A 20,330-nucleotide genomic window follows, 5' to 3' on the forward strand; every position below is an offset into this window, starting at 1 on the left:
TATAGGGCAAGATGTGGATTTTGTTAGTTTTTTCTTATGCCTCTTTTGCATATCTTAGGTTTGGAAAAGCCTCTGACCCAGAATCACCAAGAGCTATTCCAAAATAGGACAGGACGTAAGAAGTTCACTCCAAGTAGCTTGGCCTGAAAATAGGAAATGAGAAGAGAGTTACAGACCAGCTGCACTGAGGAATGAAGACCTGTTGTGTGTATTCCCCAATCTGATTGACTTGCTCAGGGTAAGTGGCCATCTAAATCTATTCTTTTCTTCTTTATCTACTTAACAAGACCATCAAAATAACTGCTATTTTACTCTTGTTTAGTGGGATGACCTTCATCCTAAACAAAATTAATGTGAGTTATTTTTCTGTATCTTGTGTTCTTCAATGGGGTTTAGGTCCTGGATTATGGCATCTTGGTAATTTTAGGTTTATAGAACTTTACAAGGGCCTATTTGTCTGTCAGTTCCCAAACAGGAAACTTCCTAAGGCCCCCATCTAATTTATCTCTCTCTGGCTATAGTCATAAATTTGTTTATTCATTTATTCTCTCTCATTCAAACATTTTGCAAGCTTGTTCTCTCAAAGTTACTGTATTACATTCATTGAAGATTACAGTGATGAACAAGATGTCCTTTGCTCCAGGAGCTGCAGAGACTCTTACTTAACACATACAAGAGTATGGTTAGTACTGTAATGGAGGCGAAATACTGTGGGACACAGAGGGTGTAATGGTTCATTTGGGCAAGGAGAGATTGGTCAGTGCTTTGTATAAGACGTTGCATTTTTGACTGGGTTTTAAAAATGATTAGGATCTTGACAGGCAGAGAGATGGATGGCCATTCTAAGTTAACAGCTAACATAAAGACACTGATTGGTGAAGTATTTAGTAAACAGTTAATACTCTATTCCTTTGAGAGCCTGTTCCTTTCTCCTCCTCTTATACTCTTATTAAAAGATTTTTGTTGTTGTTGTTGTCCCTTCTCTCTTTTTAGTTAATTTTACCTTTTTTGTTTTCCTGTAGTTCTTAGTGGTAGGTCTTATGGCATTAGTTCTGTAGTTTAGGACCCAGAGATGTAGAATGCAGGATCACCTGGTTACCCTCCAAGTGGGGTGCCGGGCAACATTATTTCAGCCTGTGTTTCAGAGTGTATGCTTAGCATCGATAACAAATCTTTCTTTGCATGCACTGGATATATATGACTCCATGCTAGAACAGAGTAGAATAGACCAGAACTTTCCAGAGCATATGTCAGACTCTTGCCCCATCGGCCCACCCCATGTTCTTGACATTTGTTTGCTTCAAAAATCTCTTACCAACTTATCCCTTCCTCTTTCCTACCAAGCAAAGGAGCATTGTACAAAGACCTGAATGCATTCTGCCCTAGTGGCTTTCTTTTTCCAAAAACATTTATCTTTACGGTCACCCATTTTTTCTTCTGTTTATTTTCAACAATTAGGGAGTTATTTAAAAAGCCCCCTCCCTTCCCCAAAAGGACCATCTTCCTTATTTCAGGGACTAGCAGGTAGGGGTGAAGGTTTGGGAATAGATCCTATTTTGAAAAACCTGGAAAGAAGACAGTTGATAGCACATAAAAAGGAGGAGACAGGCCACCCTGATACCTTTTCTGGAGAAAATCTACAGGGGAATCCAAGCAGAGATGGAAAAAAATCCTGTATGATTTATACTCTTGGGAAGTCCTGTACCCAGTGAATTATTTGCTTTGACTTAGTTGTGTATGGGCTGGTTCTTCCCTGACCCCTCCATCTCCCCGCCCTCCGACCAAGACAAATGAGGCTCAGCTAAGGAAAGTGAATATAAGATACCTTCCCCCAAACGGAACCCCTCTTAACTCTCATGAATGACAAGTAGGCCTGTTAAAATGTGTGAGCACTGAGAATTACTTAATCAGTTAACCATGGTATTTTCTCTGGGGTAGGAGGCTGAAGCATCTATCTCCAGAAATGTCTTTGGAAAGTACAGAGCAACATGGCCTTGCACTCAAGGACTCAGTTGAAGGAAATGACCAATACAGTCTTCCGTCTGGGATCCATCTGGAGCTTGAAAAGGAATCAAGTACTGACTTCAAGCATTTTGAGGCTGATAATCAATGCAGACAATATCCTAGGATCCACATGGAACCTCAAGAGAAATCAAATACTAACTTTAAGCAGTTTGTCACAAAAAAACTACAGAAGAGTTGCCAGTGCAGCCCAACCAAAGCAAAAAATATGATTTTTGGTTTCCTTCCTGTTTTGCGGTGGCTCCCAAAATATGATCTGAAGAAAAATATTTTAGGAGATGTGATGTCTGGCTTGATTGTGGGCATCTTGTTGGTGCCCCAATCCATTGCTTATTCCCTCTTGGCTGGCCAAGAACCGATCTATGGTCTGTACACTTCTTTTTTTGCCAGCATCATTTATTTCCTACTGGGGACTTCCCGTCACATCTCTGTGGGCATTTTTGGAATACTGTGCCTTATGATTGGTGAGGTAGTTGACCGAGAACTACACAAAGCTGGCTATGACACTGCCCACATTGCCCCTTCTTTAGGAATGGTTTCAGATGAGAGCACATCATTAAACCAGACATCAGACTGGATATGTGACAGAAGTTGCTATGCAATTGCAGTTGGCAGCACCGTAACCTTTATGGCTGGAGTTTATCAGGTAAGAAACAATGGAACGAGTGGTTGTTTCTGGCAAGAGAAATCACTATGCATGAAGTTTCAGATCTGTAAGGGATCTTAAATACCATAATAAATAAAGCTGTCATTTATTGAATGCTAAGGATAGATGAGGGGTAGAGAAAAAATGCAAACCCTGGTTTGACTCTACAGGTAAGATAAGGCTGCTTCTCTTTTCTCAACCCTGTGTTGCGTCTTAACCAATGAATTTCAGTCAGCCAGATTTTAATTATTTGGTTGTAAAAATTTAGACCAGAAAGGGACCCCAGACCACCCAGTATACAAGTAACTCCTTCATTTTATATGTTGAGAAATATTGCTTTGCTGGAGATGCTGTGTGATTGGTTATTGGCAGAGTCAGCACTAACAGGCAGGCTGGAAGGTAACAGAATGGGGGTTGGGAGAGGAGGAATGCAAGAATCTCAAACTATAGATGACCATCTGCCACCCTTTCCTTTAGGATTGTTGCTCTAGTGAGTAACTCTCACTAAAGATAGTTCTCTTGGACTGTTGGGGAGGGGAAAAGTTGAAGACCGCTATTTTTTATTATCAGTCAGAGAAAGGATTAGAAATAAAATTCTTCTTGGGTCTCCCATAGAATCCACTGATCTGCCGTTATCATCATGCCCCTGCCTTTTGACATTTGCAAGTCAGTGCCACCATTAAACCTCTTCTCTATTACAGGCATTTGGAACCAATAAGAGAAGGGAAAGAGTAGCTCCCTTTTTTTGGTCCTTGGATGAGGCGGAGAGGGAGAAGGCATGGCGTGCAGAAGAGTTGTGTTCCTCAGGGTCCATTTTTGCTTTTCTGTTAATATGCCTCACCGAGAATGAACAAGAGTGCAACAGAATGCTGAGGAATTATTGGGAAGAGGAAAAAAGAAATAAAGTTGTATCTTTGAGGATGCAGAAAATATGTGAAGGAGTATGGTATAAGCACATATACTCGTACAGTGGATGAGAATAGTTTCCAATATGAGGTTAAAGACCATTCCATAATAATTTCAAAAGTGGGATTCTATTTGGATGTGAATCTAATTTTTGGTTTTATCAGTTAAAACTTCACTTTTATGGTTATGATTTGTAATTTAAAGAAAATACATGGTTTTTTAGTAAGAATTTTTCCAATTTGCGTTTTTATGATTTCTTGTGGGTCTTTGAGAATTTTTTTCTTTTTGAAAGAGGTCTGAATCTTATTCAAGTTTAAGAAGCATTGTACAAGAAAATAGGGTCTCCGTGCAAAATCAAACAAACAGAAATGCCAGGGTAATACAGGATTTAGAGGCTTTTTTCCATTTGTATCTAACATTTGTATATCCTTCCTTCCAGGTAGCAATGGGCTTCTTTCAAGTGGGCTTTGTTTCTGTCTACCTCTCAGATGCCTTGCTGAGTGGATTTGTCACTGGTGCCTCCTTCACTATTCTTACATCTCAGGCCAAGTATCTCCTTGGCCTCAGCCTTCCTCGGAGTAATGGCGTGGGCTCACTCATCACTACTTGGATACATATCTTCAGAAACATCCATAAGACCAATCTCTGTGATCTCATCACCAGCCTTCTGTGCCTTTTGGTTCTTTTGCCAACCAAAGAACTCAACGAGCACTTCAAGTCAAAGCTTAAGGCACCAATTCCTACTGAACTCATTGTCATCGTGGCAGCCACATTAGCCTCTCATTTTGGAAAGCTAAATGAGAAATACAATACCAGTATTGCTGGACATATTCCCACTGGGTTTATGCCACCCAAAGCACCGGACTGGAACTTAATTCCTAGTGTGGCTATAGATGCAATAGCTATTTCTATCATTGGTTTTGCTATTACTGTTTCACTTTCTGAGATGTTTGCCAAGAAACATGGCTACACCGTCAAAGCTAATCAGGAAATGTATGCCATTGGCTTTTGCAATATCATCCCTTCCTTCTTCCACTGCTTTACTACTAGTGCAGCTCTTGCAAAGACATTGGTTAAAGAATCAACAGGCTGCCAAACTCAGCTTTCTGGTGTGGTGACAGCTCTGGTTCTTCTGTTGGTCCTCCTCGTAATAGCTCCTTTATTCTATTCCCTTCAGAAAAGTGTCCTTGGTGTGATCACTATTGTAAATCTCCGGGGAGCTCTGCGTAAATTTAAGGATCTGCCCAAGATGTGGAGGGTTAACAGAATGGATACAGTTATCTGGTTTGTTACTATGCTGTCCTCTGCACTGATAAGTACTGAAATAGGCCTGCTTATTGGGGTTTGTTTTTCTATGTTTTGTGTCATCCTCCGCACTCAGAGGCCAAAGAGTTCATTGCTTGGCATGGTGGAACAGTCTGAAATCTTTGAATCCATGTCTGTTTATAAGAACCTTCAGGCTAAGCCGGGCATCAAGATTTTCCGCTTTGTAGCCCCTCTCTACTACATAAACAAAGAATATTTTAAATCTGCCTTATACAAAAAGACTGTCAACCCAGTCTTAGTAAAGGCAGCTCAGAAGAAGGCAGCAAGGAGAAAGGTAAAAAAGGAAACAGTGAATCTCAGTGGAATCCAGGATGAAGTTTCAGTGCAGCTTTCCCATCATCTCTTGGAGCTCCATACCATAGTGATTGACTGTAGTGCAATCCAGTTTTTAGATACAGCTGGGCTCCATACGCTGAAAGAAGTTCGCAGAGATTATGAAGCCATTGGCATCCACATTCTGCTGGCTGAATGCAATCCCTCTGTGAAGGATTCCTTGGCCCGGGGAGAGTATTGCAAAAATGAAGACGAAAACCTCTTTTATAGTGTATATGAAGCAGTGGCTTTTGCAGAAGAAACTCAAAATCAGAAAGGGATATGTATTCCCAATGGTCAGAGTCTTTCCAATGATAAGTTGAATAAGTAAATGGAAGGAAGAATAATGTCTAGCCAACAGCAACTTGCACACTTGAAATTTTAACCTATTGGCTAGACATTATTCTTCATTTGAAGCTGATGGCCTTTGTAGATACACAAATGCAGTAGAGCTTATAGTTAGGCAGAATCAAAAAGAATATTGTGGTTTCAAGCTTTCTTGCAGATAGGAGGTATTCTTGGAATTAAACATCTGTTGAATTGAACTATGAAGTGGCACTAAAAATAAAACTTAGTGACCATCTTCTTTTAGGAGATATGCATTTGGACTCTTCTCGAGGAGGTTAAGGGGTGAAGGTGGCATTTACGAGAAGTGCTGGAGCCTACCTGATATGGCTTTTTGGAGAGAGAGTGGAAAGGAGGCAGGGAAAGAATGTTGTGCCTGCTCCTGTATGAGCAGATCAAGAGGCATCTGGAGCACAAAGTAATAACTAGACAACTTTGTTCTTATTTATACTTCTCCATACACAGTCTTTGCTCCCAAGATGACAGTAGGATCTCTGGTTTTTAATAGGAAAGCACCATTCCTGTCCTTAAGGCAGGGAACCCCTGGCACAGTCTCATCAGGAGTCTGATGGCTGGGCATGTTTGACAGCCAGCTCCACGTTTTACAGAACACTCTCTGTAATCCATGTTTTTAGTCAGGCCTTTTTTTTTAGGGTAAGGAGGTAAGCAAAGAGCTCTTCATAATTATCAAAAATAGTGGGAATCCTCCCTATCTTTTCTGTGATCTCTGTCTGTCCCTGTTTTCTGAGTATTTCCCTACCTCTAAGCTCTAATGTAGCTCTCCGTCTTTGAGTGTATTTCCCATGGAAACTGCTATGTCTCCTTCCCAGTGATAAGCTTGCCAGATTAAGAGGCAGAATGGCAACTCTGCAATTCTGTAGAGCATTTTAAATTAGCTTGAGGCAAACTGTTTAGGACAGATCACAAATAGGAATGATTGACAGCTTCACTTAATTTGTTTACTTGGGCTACGCCCACGTGCAACTAAGACTGAACTTGGCACCTTGAGCTTAGAGGCCACGAGCTGCCTACGGGAAGCCAGATGGCGACTGGTGCCCTCCACATCTAAGACTGAAGGACAACAACTTGGCTGGTCCCCTCTCCCAATTCCCCAATAAAAAAATCTAAAATAAATAAATAAATAAATAAATAAAAATAAAAACCTGGGATAAGATCGGAAAAAAAAAAAGAATTTGTTTACTTAACAGTGAATTTTTTTTGTTCCCTTCTCGTGGCATTTTAGCAAGGGTCTTTAGGGGATTGACAGTCTTTTTCAAATAGAAGCTACTGTTCATCTTTCCTCTGCAAGAAAAATGTATTGTAACCAATGGAAAAGAATGCACAGAAGCGTCCAAAGAAACATCAATAATTAACCTGTAGATGTTTTAGTGAAAACAAAGCTAATGCTTACTGCCATGGGCCCTGTTGATTTATAATAAATATTGATGACAATGACAGCTTTTGACTCTTTGGGCTACCTAAAACTATTATGCAAGAGTATTTTAGAAGTATTACATTCATACTACAACCCAATTATGTATTATTTATGATAGCTGGCCACAGGTTGTGGCTACAAGAAGAGTTCCTTTTGAAAAGCAAGTATGTCTGACATTGAAAGCTTATAGTTCCTGTATCTGGACCTTGATAGGTGAGGAAAAAACCAGGTTTTCCAAAGTAAGCACTAGGAGACTAATTTGTGTGAGATTGAAACATTTAGCCACACCATTTAAAACAAAATAATATTTGCAAAAGTGCAAAATCATTTTTTAACTTGCTCCTACATTCTAAACTATTTAAATATTTATGAGCAGCAAACCCTGTCTGTTGGAGTCAGACATTTTTTAAACATATTTTGCTCTCTTGTTGGCTCTGTAAACTGTAAATGTTGTTTTTCTATTGGTAGCTCTGCCCATCTGTTTACATGGAAAATACCTTTCTGCTATTAAAGCAGTTTCTTGGTAGAAAAGCTGGATGTCTGTTTTTGAGGTGATTGACATCGTGATTAAATATAATAGTGTCCTGAATTTTGACATCCTTTTAGAACTGAAGTCCAGAATTTCAGAAATGTTAACTGCTGTTTGTATCTGTGGTTTTTTTCGTTTGTTTTTAGCCAACATTTGCTCTTTCTATCCAGTTTTATGAATAGTAAAATTTCAGTATCTTGGTCAATCATTTATTTTTAATCCCTCTTGTCTCCCTCCCCCAAGCCAGGTTTGAATCCAGACTATTATAGATGTCTGATGGCATGTGACAGAGTAATTAATACATGTTTAAGACAACTCTATAATTTATCAAACACTAGCACAGCTGCAAAAAATAAATAAATAAAATAACAAAGAATTTGAAAAATCCCTTAGAAGAATGGAGTAATAGGATTTGACCTTTACCTGACATTTCTCTCCTTACGTGGATATAAACAATTCTGGAGCTTTATGCAATTAGCAGATTCTTAAATTGTGTTCTGGGTTGTACTTCCCCCACCCACCCAAACAAACAAACAAGGTAGCCAGTTGTAAAAACGTTTAAGATTTCACTAGAATTTATATCTTACCTTCCTTGCTTGGGTTGAGGTCTGCCTATACTTACACATTTAAAAAATTTTTTCATTGCTGGTATTTAAAGAAATGAAACCTGAAATCAAAGCCTAATTCACCAATAAAACTAATGTTTTCATTTACTTTCTTACTTAAGACCTTACACTTTTAGTTCATTAGGTGATGTTTTACAAAATATTGATACAAAAAATATCTTGCTTACTCTAAACTTTATAGTCTAAATGAAGCATTTTCTCATTGCTTATTGACAAATGTACAAAATCCTGCATATCTTAAAATGAGCACTTAATTGAAATGTAGTATGTACACTTAGTGGTTAAAACTTTTGCAATCTTATTTTTAGATTTGTTACAATCAGATGGGTGGAGTGTACCAATGCACAGAAAGACTAAGGATAACATTCAAGAGAGGAGTGAAGGGAATAAACCATTGAAAAGACTATTTCTAACCAAACAAGGGAGAAAAAAGGGACTCAGTTGAATAGGATCTAATCCCTGGTTAGTCCCACACAGCAGTAGTGGCGTCAGGCTTGGGAGCCACATCTTAGTTTAAGAGCAAGGTCAAAACTAGGTCCTGTTTTTAGAAGGCGAGGAGGCACAGATTCACCAACGATGAAAGCTGAGGAGCCTACAGTAGCCAGGGTTGGCGCAAAAGCCCAGGTCGACCTACTCTGGAACACTAGTGACTGTAGTACTATCTGTGCTGCTGATGGTAGTAAAATTGACAGATGTCTCATTGATAATTACTTTTTAAAAATTTTAAGTTAAAACCAAAGGAAAACAAGATTTGGGTAGTCTGATTTAGCCTTTAAACAGTCATGGACATTGAAGCCAAATTGTTTGTAAATTTACAGTATGGTAAATTATCTTTAAATGTGTATCATGTTCTCTTAGTAATTTGTCATTTAAGAACACATAGTCTGGGTGTTAGTCCTGTCTTAATATAAAAATGAGAAAAGGGCTGTGGTGAATATTTTGGGAACATAAAATTGAGTCTAGGAGTTATGATACATTCAAGGTCTGATCCTTATTGTTTTTAATGAATTGTTTTCATTTATGTAGTGCTATAGATGAGCTATAGGTTCTTTTTGCATCAATGTAGATAATACCTCAAATACTTCCTGAGGACTTATGCAGGAGTCCAGGGCCCTGTGCCAGGTGCTGGGACTACAGTAGTAAATCCAGTAGGTGCGCTGTATAGTTACTCTCCTGGGTGACACACAGGGGCACTTGGAGGTGCTTTATGAAGGAGCTGAGCTGAGCCTGAACTAAGGTCTGAGCAGGAGGCAGGCAGCTGAGGCAAACGAGGGGGCAGGGATGGCCCTGGTCTATCAGGGAATGCTCCCCAGTGACGTGGTGAAAACCTCATCGACAGGATTTAGACAATGCTTAATTTTTCTGTTCTTTAATGTTTCCCTGGTTTTTCCTCTGATGTTTTATCTGTTCTAGTGATGCCTTATTTGAAAACAGCTTGAAAACTGAAAAAGAAGGAAATTGGATCTAGAAAGCTTTTAGGCTCTGAAGTAATTTGGCTTTTTTCTTTTTTTTTGGTATAAAGTTTTTATATAATCATGAGTAGAATCATTAATTCGAGCACTAATAACAAGAATGAAAATTATAATGTAACAGACCAAAATAATACCCAGCTGGTTTGTTATAGCCTATTAGTAAAGTAAAATACTATTGAAATACTGTAAGTTAAAGCTATATTTTAGTGTGTGTTTTTTTAATATTAGTAACTAGGAATTGAGAATTTAGATGTGGGAAGGGGGGAGATGTATTTTTATAAGGTAATTTTTATCCTGACAAGGACTATTTTTTTAAAAAGTGTTTTTTGCACCTAAATTTTAAAGTAAACATGTTAAAATACAGTTAAGAAAGTTAAATAAGCATTATGCTTAATAGTGGGGGGTTTTTGGTGTGTATTTTCTTTTTCTCTTAGTGATGTAAAATAGGAAAGAGATACTGAATTATGAAAACTGGAATAATGAAGGACACCAAATGCCTTTACCAGAAATAACCATGTTTGTAAGTCTATACTGGAACCATATATAACTTTTCTTGGACTTGAATTATGACTCTGAAAAAGGCCAAATAATTACAATCTTATTACAAAATACCAATGACTAAATTTCTAACTGAAGGTTTTTTTAGTTAACAAACAGAAAAGCAGCATAAGCCAGAAAGGATTTTTAACTGCAGGTTTAATAAAATTATTTTAAGGAGTTCTCTTCTCCTACCATATCCTCCATCCCTAAAATAATAAGACACTTGGAGTCAAACAACTGGTTTTTTAAGCTCAAATCAGTTGGAAAATTACTGTTTGAATTCTGATGCTGTCATTTCTCAAAAATTAGTGTGGACAAACCAATCTACATAAAATGCCACCTTTTTTGTCTCCTTTGCAATTTTATATACAAACCAAGACAGTATCAGGGTGACAGGTGAATGAACTCAAATTCTCACTCTTGTCTATTCGCTAAAAATGTATACTGCCTTTCCCCCCCCCCCCCAATTATTCAAGGCCAATGACTTTTGGGAACACGTTTTATATCATGTGTATCTTTTTAAATGAAAGCAAGTGCCTTTATGCTATTCCACAGAAATCATGCTTAACCCTCCACGGACTGCAGCCTATCACCGCGGGGTGGGGGTGGGGGCGTTGGTTAATAGATCCTTTTCTTCTGGAAAGATGTTCGTGATGTTTATTATGTAAGATCCTATATGCGCTGAGATCTAGAGATGTCATTTCATTTGCTAATAAATTGTTAAAACTAATAAAATATTACTCTGTGTCTAAATTATTTAAGTGCCGGGGGGGGTAGTTCTAACTAAGAAATACTTTAGGTCACCAGTGAGCTTTAAAATACCATCTCTTTACCTTTGGAGAGTAATTCAGTCATTAATTTTTCCCAACTGTAACAAAAGAATCTGTCCTTATAGAAAGCCGTAAAGCATAAAGAAACCCAATTCTTTCCTTTTTGCTTGGTGGTCCTAAGGAGTCATTTAACCTTTTGGGGATAATGTTTTGGTTTTTTTTTCATAAGTGAAGAGGGGAGGAGAGCTAGATTGCTTCAAGACCCTTCCAGCTCTCATGTTGCATGATTCCTATTACTAAGTTGAAATCTGAAAACCCAAATCTGATTTGTGTGCTACTGTCCAACTTCTGAGTTTTGGTAAGGGAATTTTGAGCCACATTTTGTTCATCAGTAAATTGAGGCTAACATCATATACCGACTAAGTATATGTGAGTGAGATAATTGGGAGTGGAATTCCTAACTGATACGCACCCGCTTTGAGGAATAATCTGCGCCCCTCCACGATCTCCCCATACCTGCAATGAAGCCTCTCCCCAAACGTCCTCCCCTTTCTACACCTCGCCACTCAGTGGAAGTGTGGGTATAGAGTCAAGGATAGTTTCAGTCGTCCTTTTGCAGTATTTTGTTGTCTTCCCTCTCAAGCTCTACCCTGTCAGAAAAATTAAACAAGCGTTTGCTCCTAGGGCTTCTTCAGTAGGCCAGATTGTCTCTTATGTAGTCCACCTCTGCCCCCTGGTGGCCAGAATATGCTACACATCCCACTTCAAAGGTAACTATGACCTCAGGTGGCATGAAGTTCTTGAACAGGTCTGCAACTTTGGAATTACATTATTTGAGCCTATTTGTCCCTTTGTATTATGGATTTCTGGAAATATTAATAAGTGAAACAGTGCTTGACGTATAACAGGCAATCAGTAACTCTTAGCCTCCTTCCTTTTTAAGTAAAGAGCCCTTCTTAGGAACAGGGCAAAGAAAACTTGTTGCATTTTACCTATTGATCAGGCTGGGTGGTTCTGGAACACTGAACTCCAAGATCTGTTAGTGGAAGAAAGGACTGGCAAGGCAGGTCCCTGTCTTTAGATGATTCTGGTAAAGTTCTAAATAGGGATGAATAGTAATCACAATAGCATTTATAGAACACTTAGTCTATGTCAGGTACACAGGTACCTTTTTATTCTCATGACAGCACAAGTGAGGTAGGTGCCTAGTCCCAGGCTATTGGCCTATGGAGTATATTGGTCAACTGGGGAAAAATTAAGTCCTCAAGTGGGGTTGGAGGAGCCAGAGAGGCAGGGAGAAGCCAGAGAGGGCCTGATGAAGACAGCCGACTAGGACGGGATAATATCAACCTCTTTTAGTTTAAAAAACAAAGCACCAAACAAAAAAAGCTAATGTCCAATAGAATCAAAGTTTTATCCAATGTGAACCAGACTGTAGAAGCTCTCTTTTGGACATGATTTCCATCTACCTGGATCTAATGTTAAATTATTTAAGAATATGAGATTTCTTTTTTTTTTAAAGTTTAAGCACATGTTTACTGAATACTGCTATATACAAGGCACGTAGACAAAGCCTTTCATACTAAAGGCTTGTGTGTATAAATGGAGAATCCCACAATGATGCTCAGAGGAAGGAAACAGTTTTAACTCTATATATTAAAATTCTTCATCATCAAAAAACAGGTTACCATCTGGATTGGAATAACATTTGAGGCAATGATATTCATGGAAAATGTTTGCAAATCCTTTTAAATAGAAGACAACTCTACCTATCTCCAAGTCATTTTCTAGTAGAATCAATGCTTCCTACAGCTTTAAAAGGTGGCTGTGACACATTACACGTGTGCATCAATTTATACACAAGTGTATAATGTTCATTGAATTGCCTATGATGTGACGGGCACAGGGCTAGGCACCATTCAGAATACAAAAGGCTGACTGGTCCCTGCTCTCATGGAGCTTACAGTCTAGTTAAAAAGCCCCAGAACATTGATAAAACATTAAAGTGCTTAACTGAGTGGTAGAAACAGGAAGTACATACTAAGGATTTGGGGGAAAGGAAGGTGGTGAGTCTTCAAGAAAGGCTGGAAGAAAGAGGACTCCAGTGAGTTCTTGAAGAATGTGTAGCTTGGTAGTGAGCAGGGTGAGGAATTCAGGCAAAGGCACGCTAGCAAACATGGGTATGGAGGGGAAGGAGACGACGGTCTCTTCTGGGGCAGCACGCACACTGAATTGTACTGAGCCACCAAGCTGGAAATACAGGTTGTTGTTAACTCAAGAGGGTGCTAAAACTTGGCTGAATAATCTAGTCTGCTTTTTTCTTAGGCATTTGAGAACTACCACAGACAAGTGGGCAGGGGAAATAACATGATGCCAATGGATCTAACATGTGCAAAATGGACATCAGAAAATGAACGTCAGGAGAACGGTAAAGGAAGAAATTAGAAATTGTGTCAGTAATCCTGACACAAGATGATGAAAGCAATTAAGGTGCTGACAATGAGATAGAACCACAGGACTTAGCCAGAAAACATTGCTTTCCTCTCCTAAGTGTTAAAATTTTTAAATAAATGTAATACTTTTAATTCAATTATACTAAAGGAAAAATATCCAAGACAAGCTTTCTGAAACATCCATTTAAACTGATCTGCTGTTTTTTGTGATTGTTGTTTTGTTCAGTGTGGAAGCAGTACTTTCTATGATTAATCTGCTTTATACCTCTGTTTCAATGAAGTAACTACAGAAAGAAAAATAACTATATTGCTATGGGTTTCTGAAATAGCCACAAAATTAACCTGAAGGGGGAAAAAACTACACTATAATACTAGCAGGTATTGTATGTACCTTCTAAAAAGGAAACTGACATTTATCTGACTTGTTAGGAATAGATACTAGGGTTATAAAGGATATTGAGAATGTCTTCTCTATAGGAGAAAAACTTTAATATAAATATGATTATAAATTTATATCATTTTAAATAATTTAAAATCAACCCTGCTCTATCAGACTTCTCTGAAGAACAAACACAAAGGAATAAAGGTTATTTGTGAATAATTTTAGTGAAGACAAATGCAGTGTGTCCTCATCTTGATTACGTGGTCCAGGCTGGATGACAGGTGTGGGGAGGAACTGTGAATAATCCAAATAGGGGATGACCCAAACATTCTCACAGCCATCTCTCTCCAAACTTGCCTCTCACCTTGTCTGGAAATTGAGAGGTACACTGGGTTAAATGTTCTCGCCCATGATCCTAACAGAACTCTGACATTATACTCTACCTCTAAGATCATTTCATGTCTCCTCTTGAATGCACCTGATTTCCCTGTACCCCAGCTCCCTATTAATAAGCCCGAAGCTCTACAAGACGTTTTAATAGGCTGGATGGTTCCTGTTCATTCTTTGGGCACAGATGAATGTGACGCTACTGAAGACTTGTTTAACTGGCGGGGCAGTCAAGAGAATAGCTAAGAAGGTTCTAAAGTTACCAAATTAGCAGAAAGGAGTTAACAGCTCTGTAGTAAGAGCAGATGATTTTTTTTTTTGATGTGATGAGTATTTAGGTGGTCAGCTGAAGAGAGAAGTGCTAGACTCCAGCTAGACCAGTGGTTCTCAAAATATGGACCCTGGACCATATCTGCATCACCTGGGAACTTGTCAGAAATGCAAGTTCTTGGGCCCCCCTAAGACTCACAGAATCAGAAGCTCTGGAGGCAGATCCCAGCAAAGGTTTCAGCAAGCCTTCCAAGTGATTCTGAAGTAAGCTAAGATTTAGAAACCACTGAGCTAGTCTTATTGGGAAAAAGTTGGCTCCAAACCCACAGTGTGCTTTATTTTCTGGTGGTTAATCCAGTAGTTCCCCAAACTTTTATGCCCATTGAAATCACCTGGGAAACTTCAAAATCTATTAATGCTTGTATCCATCACCAGGGATGTGATTTAATTGCTCTAGGAAAAGGGGTGGGCTTTAGAAAAATTTTAAAGATGCTCAAGTACTCCTAAGGTACAGACAAGTTTGGGAGCCACTGCATTAATCAAAAGAGAACACATATTAGTCAAATTTTATTTCCAAATTTAATTCAAGGAAGTTTCTTATTATTTCGGAGGACTGGAATGTTGTTGTCATAATATTGTTTAAATTTTAAGTTCAATACCCTATCTAAAGAAATTTAAAGATTTAAGGATTCTTGTAAACTCCATCTTCCAAAGTAAGAGCAAAATAATGCCTACATTATTTTGTTTGGAGGAAACCTGTAATTTTTGAATCAACAAGAGTTTGTGTCACTCTTCTCATTAAATATTCATCTATGTCATTTAGCTGTCCAAAAATGGCATCAGGAATGCCTATACAAGTGGAAAGGAACCGTCTAAGCTTCTGTACACTTGAGATGGCCTCTGTGATGGTGATTTTTGGCTGCTGTGGTAAAGGCATCTCCCCTCATCTTTACTTCCAGCTTCATCAGTATTTTCACCAGCCACTGTGCCCTGGAGGACGTCTGTGTCCCTCAGCTCCTGAGAGATGATGAGGTCATCATCTGCAGTGACAAAGTCCTGGAAATTTACTTCATTTGGGACACAGGTGGCAATAGCCACTGAGTACCACAACTTTTCAATAGCAGTATCTGCTTCACTGGCTGCTGCTGCTTTGTCAGAATCTGTTAGTTCCACAGGGATGATGCCTGCCTTCTGCCAGCATTTCACCACTGTGGACTGCTTGACTGACCACCATGCGGCAGCGATCATGTCAATGGCCTGCTTGATGTCCACTTGTCTTTGATCCTCACTGCTGTTGAGCTTGAGGAAGATTTGTTTTAGAAGGTGGCTCCTGTACAGCACTTACGTGGTGTGAATTATGCCAAGATTCAGTGGCTGGCGGACGGCAGTACAGTTTGAGGGCAGATACCCCACCTGAATCCTTTCCAAGCGTGGAAGCATGTTGTGAGCGGAGCAGTTGTCGATCAGCAGGAGGATCTGGAAATCTGCCAGCTTCATCCTGGCATCCATGTGCATCAAGCCATTCATTAAACAGATCCTGCGTCATCCATGCTCACTGGTTGGCTCGGTAATCACAAGGGAGAGAATGGATGTTCCTGAGGCAGTGTGGGTTGGCTGACCTACCAACAATCAATGGTCTCATTTTTTCAGTCCCTGAAGCATTGCAACAAAAGAGTGCTGTCAATCGCTGCTTTGCTTTCTTGCCCCCTCTACAATGGTCCCTTTTTGCAGCCAGCGTGTGCTGGGGAAGCAACTGGAAAAACACTCCTGTCTCGTCAGCATTAAAGATATCATCTGGGCTGTAGTCAGCAATCAGTTTTATAATTTCCCCTGCATGCCACTCATTAACCTTATCTATTCCCACACCATTTATTAATCTGTCACTATCCTCTACAGACTGCTTTCAAAGCAATTCCATGGCGATCCCTAAATCTGTTTAGCCAGCCCACACTTGCTTGAAAACTGTCATAGCCCAGCATGTTAGCCAAGTTTAGAGCTTTCTTCCGAATGACAGAACCAGTTACAAGAATGTTTATGGCATGGATTTCTTGAAACCAAGCAAAAACAGCCTTATCAACGTCATCATAGAGAGCGTTCCTTATCCTTTTCCGCTGGGGTCCCACAGATGCCTCCCGCACCTTTTCTTCAAATTTGGCACCATCTTTAAGAATGTAGACAAAGTAGAAGTGATACCGAATTCTTTTGCCGTGTCACCTTTCCTCTTGCCTGAATCTACAGCTTCTACAACTTTCATTTTCTCCTCCAGGGAGGACTGCTGACATTTCCTGTGCCCCTTGTTTGCTGTATCTGCAGAATGAGGGCTGGGCCACAACTTCCAGGGCTGTATCTGCTCCTCCTCGTGGTTTGTTTTGCCACAAATGTGGAAAACCGAAGACAAAATGGAGTACCTATCAGGAGCCGATGATAATGAATTCCCCCTAAAAGACTGGTTCCGATTTTTAAAAGTCCTATTAGGAAACAATAATATAAGGCCAAAGTCAAGAGAAGATCGGATTCATACTACTGAGTTTTTGTAGAGATTACTTATATAAGCTCATAGAATGTTTGAAATAGAAGAGATCTTATGATAACCTCCTTTACTTACACTTTCTGAGCCTCCATAAAACTAACAATGTTTGCTCCATCTACTATGAGAATAGACTGAAATAATAGATGGCAAAAGAGCATTGCAAATAGCAATGCACTGTATAGATTCAAGGGATTATTATCTGACTCATTTTATAGATACAGAAACTGAGGCCCAGGGAAGGTACCTACCCAGGTTCGTACAGCTCAGATTACTTGATACAAATTAGTGCTATTTCTGCCATTCCATAGTCCTGCTGGAAATTCCACCAAAACGAGATCCTCAAAGATCTATCACCATTTAGCTAGGAAGGATGTTCACCGCGGGAAGATGTTTCTGGTAGCCATATGTTCATTTAATAAATATTTACAGGTGTCAAGTGGTAAGGATGCAGCGATGAACAACATCAAGGTCTCTGCCCTAATGAAACATATAACGTGGTGGGGGGAGATAAACAATAAGTGAACAGATAGAGTGTAATATGTGCTATGAAGGAAATAAACACAATCCAGAAGTAGCAGTTTTGGTAATTGCCTGGTTAGACCTGTCATCATGAGAGTTCTCAAAGGAGAAGCTGCTGTGACCTTATGCTGTGACTGCCTCTTCCCAAGGACTGACGTCTACCACCACCACCACCACACATGTGTCTATCCATATTCATGGCAGCCTCTATATGCTAAGCACTGTGCTCGATGCCAACCAAACAGAGATGAATGGAGCAGTGCCCACCACTGAGGAGCTTACCAGGGAAGAAGGGAAGACAAACACTAGAGTGTATGAAATACTATAAGAGAGGTTACAAAGTACTATGAACTAGAAAATAGAAGTAGGGGTGATCAACTGGGTGGAGCATAGATGGAAAGTGTACTCTAAAGAGGAAACATTATTAATGTTGGGCCTTAAAGTACAAACAAATGGGAATTCATGAGATGGAAGGAAAGATGTGAAGGCGATGATGTACTACAAAAAGTAAAATGGCGTGGTGAGGAAAAAAATAAGTCTCTGGAGAAGAAAAAAGGGCCAAATCACAGAAAGGCCTAGTAAGGATTTTCGTTTGATCTTGGAACAATAGGAGGCCTTTAGAGGTTGATTTTGTTTTTGTTGTTTTTTTAATGGCATGATCAGATTTGTGCTTTAGAAAGAGTCCTTTGGTTGCAAAGTAGAGAACCTAATGGGTAAAGTCCAGTTTCCTAAGAGGTGGCTCTAAATTTAAAGAGGAAAAAGCAGGCTGGTCTAGTAGGCCATATACAGCTTGGACATGTTAAATTGTGTACATAGGAAGCTACTGAAGGATTTTAAGCAAAGAGAGGAGTGCTGCGTGAAGAATGGAATTGAAGATGTCAGAGAAAAAAACAGGGAGACTAGTTAGGAGGCTGCTGTAGGAGTGCAGATGGGGGATGGTGGCAGCTTGGATTGATAGTGGAGGCAGTGGACTAACAGTGGAGATTGTAAGAAGTAGTCAGTTAGGGGCTATGTTTTTGCAGATATTGCTGATGGACTGGATGTGAGGTGCAAGAGGCGTCAAGGATAACTCAGATTTCTGGCTTGAGCACGGAGCAATCCAGTTGGGTGGCGGTGCCATTTACTGAAATGGGGACCAATTATTGAAGAGATAAGCACCAATTGTTGAGGATCTACTTTGTAAACATAATTTGTTACTTTACATGCTTAATACAGCTTACATGTGGCAGGCCTGGGATTCAAACCCAAGTAGGCGCACCAGGAAGCCAGTGTGCTTAACACTACAGAGGGATGTATAGCTTGTTCTGGGAACTACCAGTATTGAGAACGGACATGGAAAGAGTCTGAAGCAAGAACCAAACCAAAGTCTTGTAGGTCCAGCTAAGAAGTTTGAATTTTATTCTAAGTGAAGGAGAAGACCATGGAGTGTCTTAAGGAGGGAGTGACCTCATCAAAGACACTGGAGGGTTTTAAGGAGGGAGTGACCTAATCAGACTTACTGCGCAAAGAAGATCAATCTGGCTGTTGCGTGGAGAATCGATTGTAGAGGGACAAGAGTGAAGCTGGGAAGAAGCTGCATCAGTCCAGACCGGATATGATGCTGACTAGGAGAAGGCTGGTGACAGTGGTAGACAGAGAAAAGTAGGCCGAGTGGGTACACATTTGCAAGATAGTAAGGGTCGTCCGGGGACTTGTACAAATGTAGGGCAAACAGGCGGGAAAGGACAACACAATCCTCATCTGAGTGCGGGAGCCTCTCCACATGGTCATTCAGCTCGGTTTGAATCACTCCAGGAATTCACTATCATTCCTGTGTGTGGGGACGGTGGAAGGGATGGGTTGAGGGTAGATCACCGGGGTGAGGAGGACAGCTTGATGCGGCACTAAGAAAACCCCTATCCTGAACGAGCGGGGACAGACTGAGGAGGGCCGGGGTCTGGCTTTGAACGCCGTGCTGAGAGAGGAACAGGGCTGGGGCAACTCGCGGCACGACGTGGCTCTGAGAGGTGAGGCGGAGCCTCGACCCATCACGCTCGGCACAGCCCCGCCCCAGTTACCTGAACGCCCTACGTCAATGCCCGGGGGGCTGAGCGGCCGGAGTGTCCTACCGCCGGCGCCGCTGCTTCCTCCTCCTCCTCCCGAAACCTCTGGCCGGAAGCAGTCCGTCCGCCTTTGCAGCCCCTTATCTAAGCCTCTAAGCAGTTCGTATGGGCCTGCCCCTCAGCTGGGCCTGGGCTGTTGCGCTTGCGCAGAGAGTCGCACGCAGTCACGCGCCGCCGGCCGCTTCCGGTGCACCGCTAGGGCCGCCGGGACGGGTCTCCCAGGCGATCTGAGGTGTGCTGGTGCTGCTGCTGCTGCTGCTGACACTACTGAGCCACTACCGGTGCCGCGGCTACGCCCGTGTCTCTGCAGTCTTTCTCGGGCTCCCCGGGGCTTGACCCCCGGGGTCCTCGGCAGGCGTCGGTTAAGAGCCTGCGGAGCGAACCCGTGCTCCAGTACCCGCCCTCCAACACCCTGTATCGCGACTCTAAGGACCGGGAGCGAGAGGGGCTGTCGCGACTCCGTACCGTGTGTCGCCGGGCGGGGCCGCGGGGCCGGGGCTCCTCCAGCCCCCGGGATGCGCGCGCGAGCCCTCGCCTCCACTTCCTTGTTGCCAGTGTCACGACTGGAGCCGCCTCTCGCCGACAGCGGGGAGCGCAAGTGCGCAGGCCAGCCCCCTTGTCGAGCCCCCGGGCTGGGCGCCTCCGGGAATGTGAGCCGCGCGACTTGCCCGCTCCTCCGGGTAAGTCTTGCCTTCGAGCGCCGCGTTGCACCGCGTCGCGACAGCCGAGCGACCTCGAGCTGGTTGCTGCGGCTCTCT

At 41.2% G+C, this 20,330-nt stretch overlaps 2 protein-coding genes and 1 long non-coding RNA gene across 6 annotated transcripts in view; 2 read left to right on the forward strand and 1 right to left on the reverse strand.

Moving 5' to 3' along the window:
- Nucleotides 1-19,616, reverse strand: part of LOC109374997 (uncharacterized) — a 25,125-nt gene extending 5,509 nt beyond the window's left edge. Inside the window, exons 1-3 of one of the 2 annotated variants that reach the window (XR_002122498.1) lie at nucleotides 19,528-19,616; nucleotides 18,970-19,085; nucleotides 11,446-11,579 (exon numbers count right to left, since the gene is read on the reverse strand). This is a non-coding gene — a long non-coding RNA (uncharacterized LOC109374997). The remainder of the gene's footprint in view (nucleotides 1-11,445; nucleotides 11,580-18,969; nucleotides 19,086-19,527) is intronic. The other variant, XR_002122499.1, reaches the window with a different exon arrangement.
- Nucleotides 143-6,611, forward strand: SLC26A2 (solute carrier family 26 member 2). 2 transcript variants are annotated; one of them, XM_019630063.1, is made up of 3 exons: nucleotides 143-238; nucleotides 1,939-2,668; nucleotides 4,014-6,611. In XM_019630063.1, the coding sequence occupies exons 2-3, from the start codon at nucleotides 1,964-1,966 to the stop codon at nucleotides 5,541-5,543; spliced, it is 2,235 nt and encodes a 744-aa protein (XP_019485608.1). In that variant the 5' UTR covers nucleotides 143-238; nucleotides 1,939-1,963; the 3' UTR covers nucleotides 5,544-6,611. The 2 variants fall into 2 exon arrangements, with proteins under 2 accessions (XP_019485608.1, XP_019485609.1); XM_019630064.1 differs by lacking the exon at nucleotides 4,014-6,611 and adding an exon at nucleotides 3,370-3,725.
- Nucleotides 19,606-20,330, forward strand: part of HMGXB3 (HMG-box containing 3) — a 46,861-nt gene continuing 46,136 nt past the window's right edge. The window contains exon 1 of one of the 2 annotated variants that reach the window (XM_019630058.1): nucleotides 19,606-20,252. The gene's annotated coding sequence lies outside the window, so the exon portion shown is untranslated. The remainder of the gene's footprint in view (nucleotides 20,253-20,330) is intronic. The other variant, XM_019630060.1, reaches the window with a different exon arrangement.

The sequence above is a fragment of the Hipposideros armiger genome, unplaced genomic scaffold, assembly GCF_001890085.2.
Source record: "Hipposideros armiger isolate ML-2016 unplaced genomic scaffold, ASM189008v1 scaffold_888, whole genome shotgun sequence".
Classification (NCBI taxonomy): domain Eukaryota; kingdom Metazoa; phylum Chordata; class Mammalia; order Chiroptera; family Hipposideridae; genus Hipposideros; species Hipposideros armiger.

Excerpts from the sequence above, each read along its gene's own strand:
- SLC26A2 (XM_019630063.1), top strand. The coding sequence starts at position 1,964 with ATGTCTTTGGAAAGTACAGAGCAACATGGCCTTGCACTCAAGGACTCA. Across the intron at positions 2,669-4,013 it reads TTATGGCTGGAGTTTATCAG|GTAGCAATGGGCTTCTTTCA; the intron begins GTAAGAAACAAT and ends CCTTCCTTCCAG.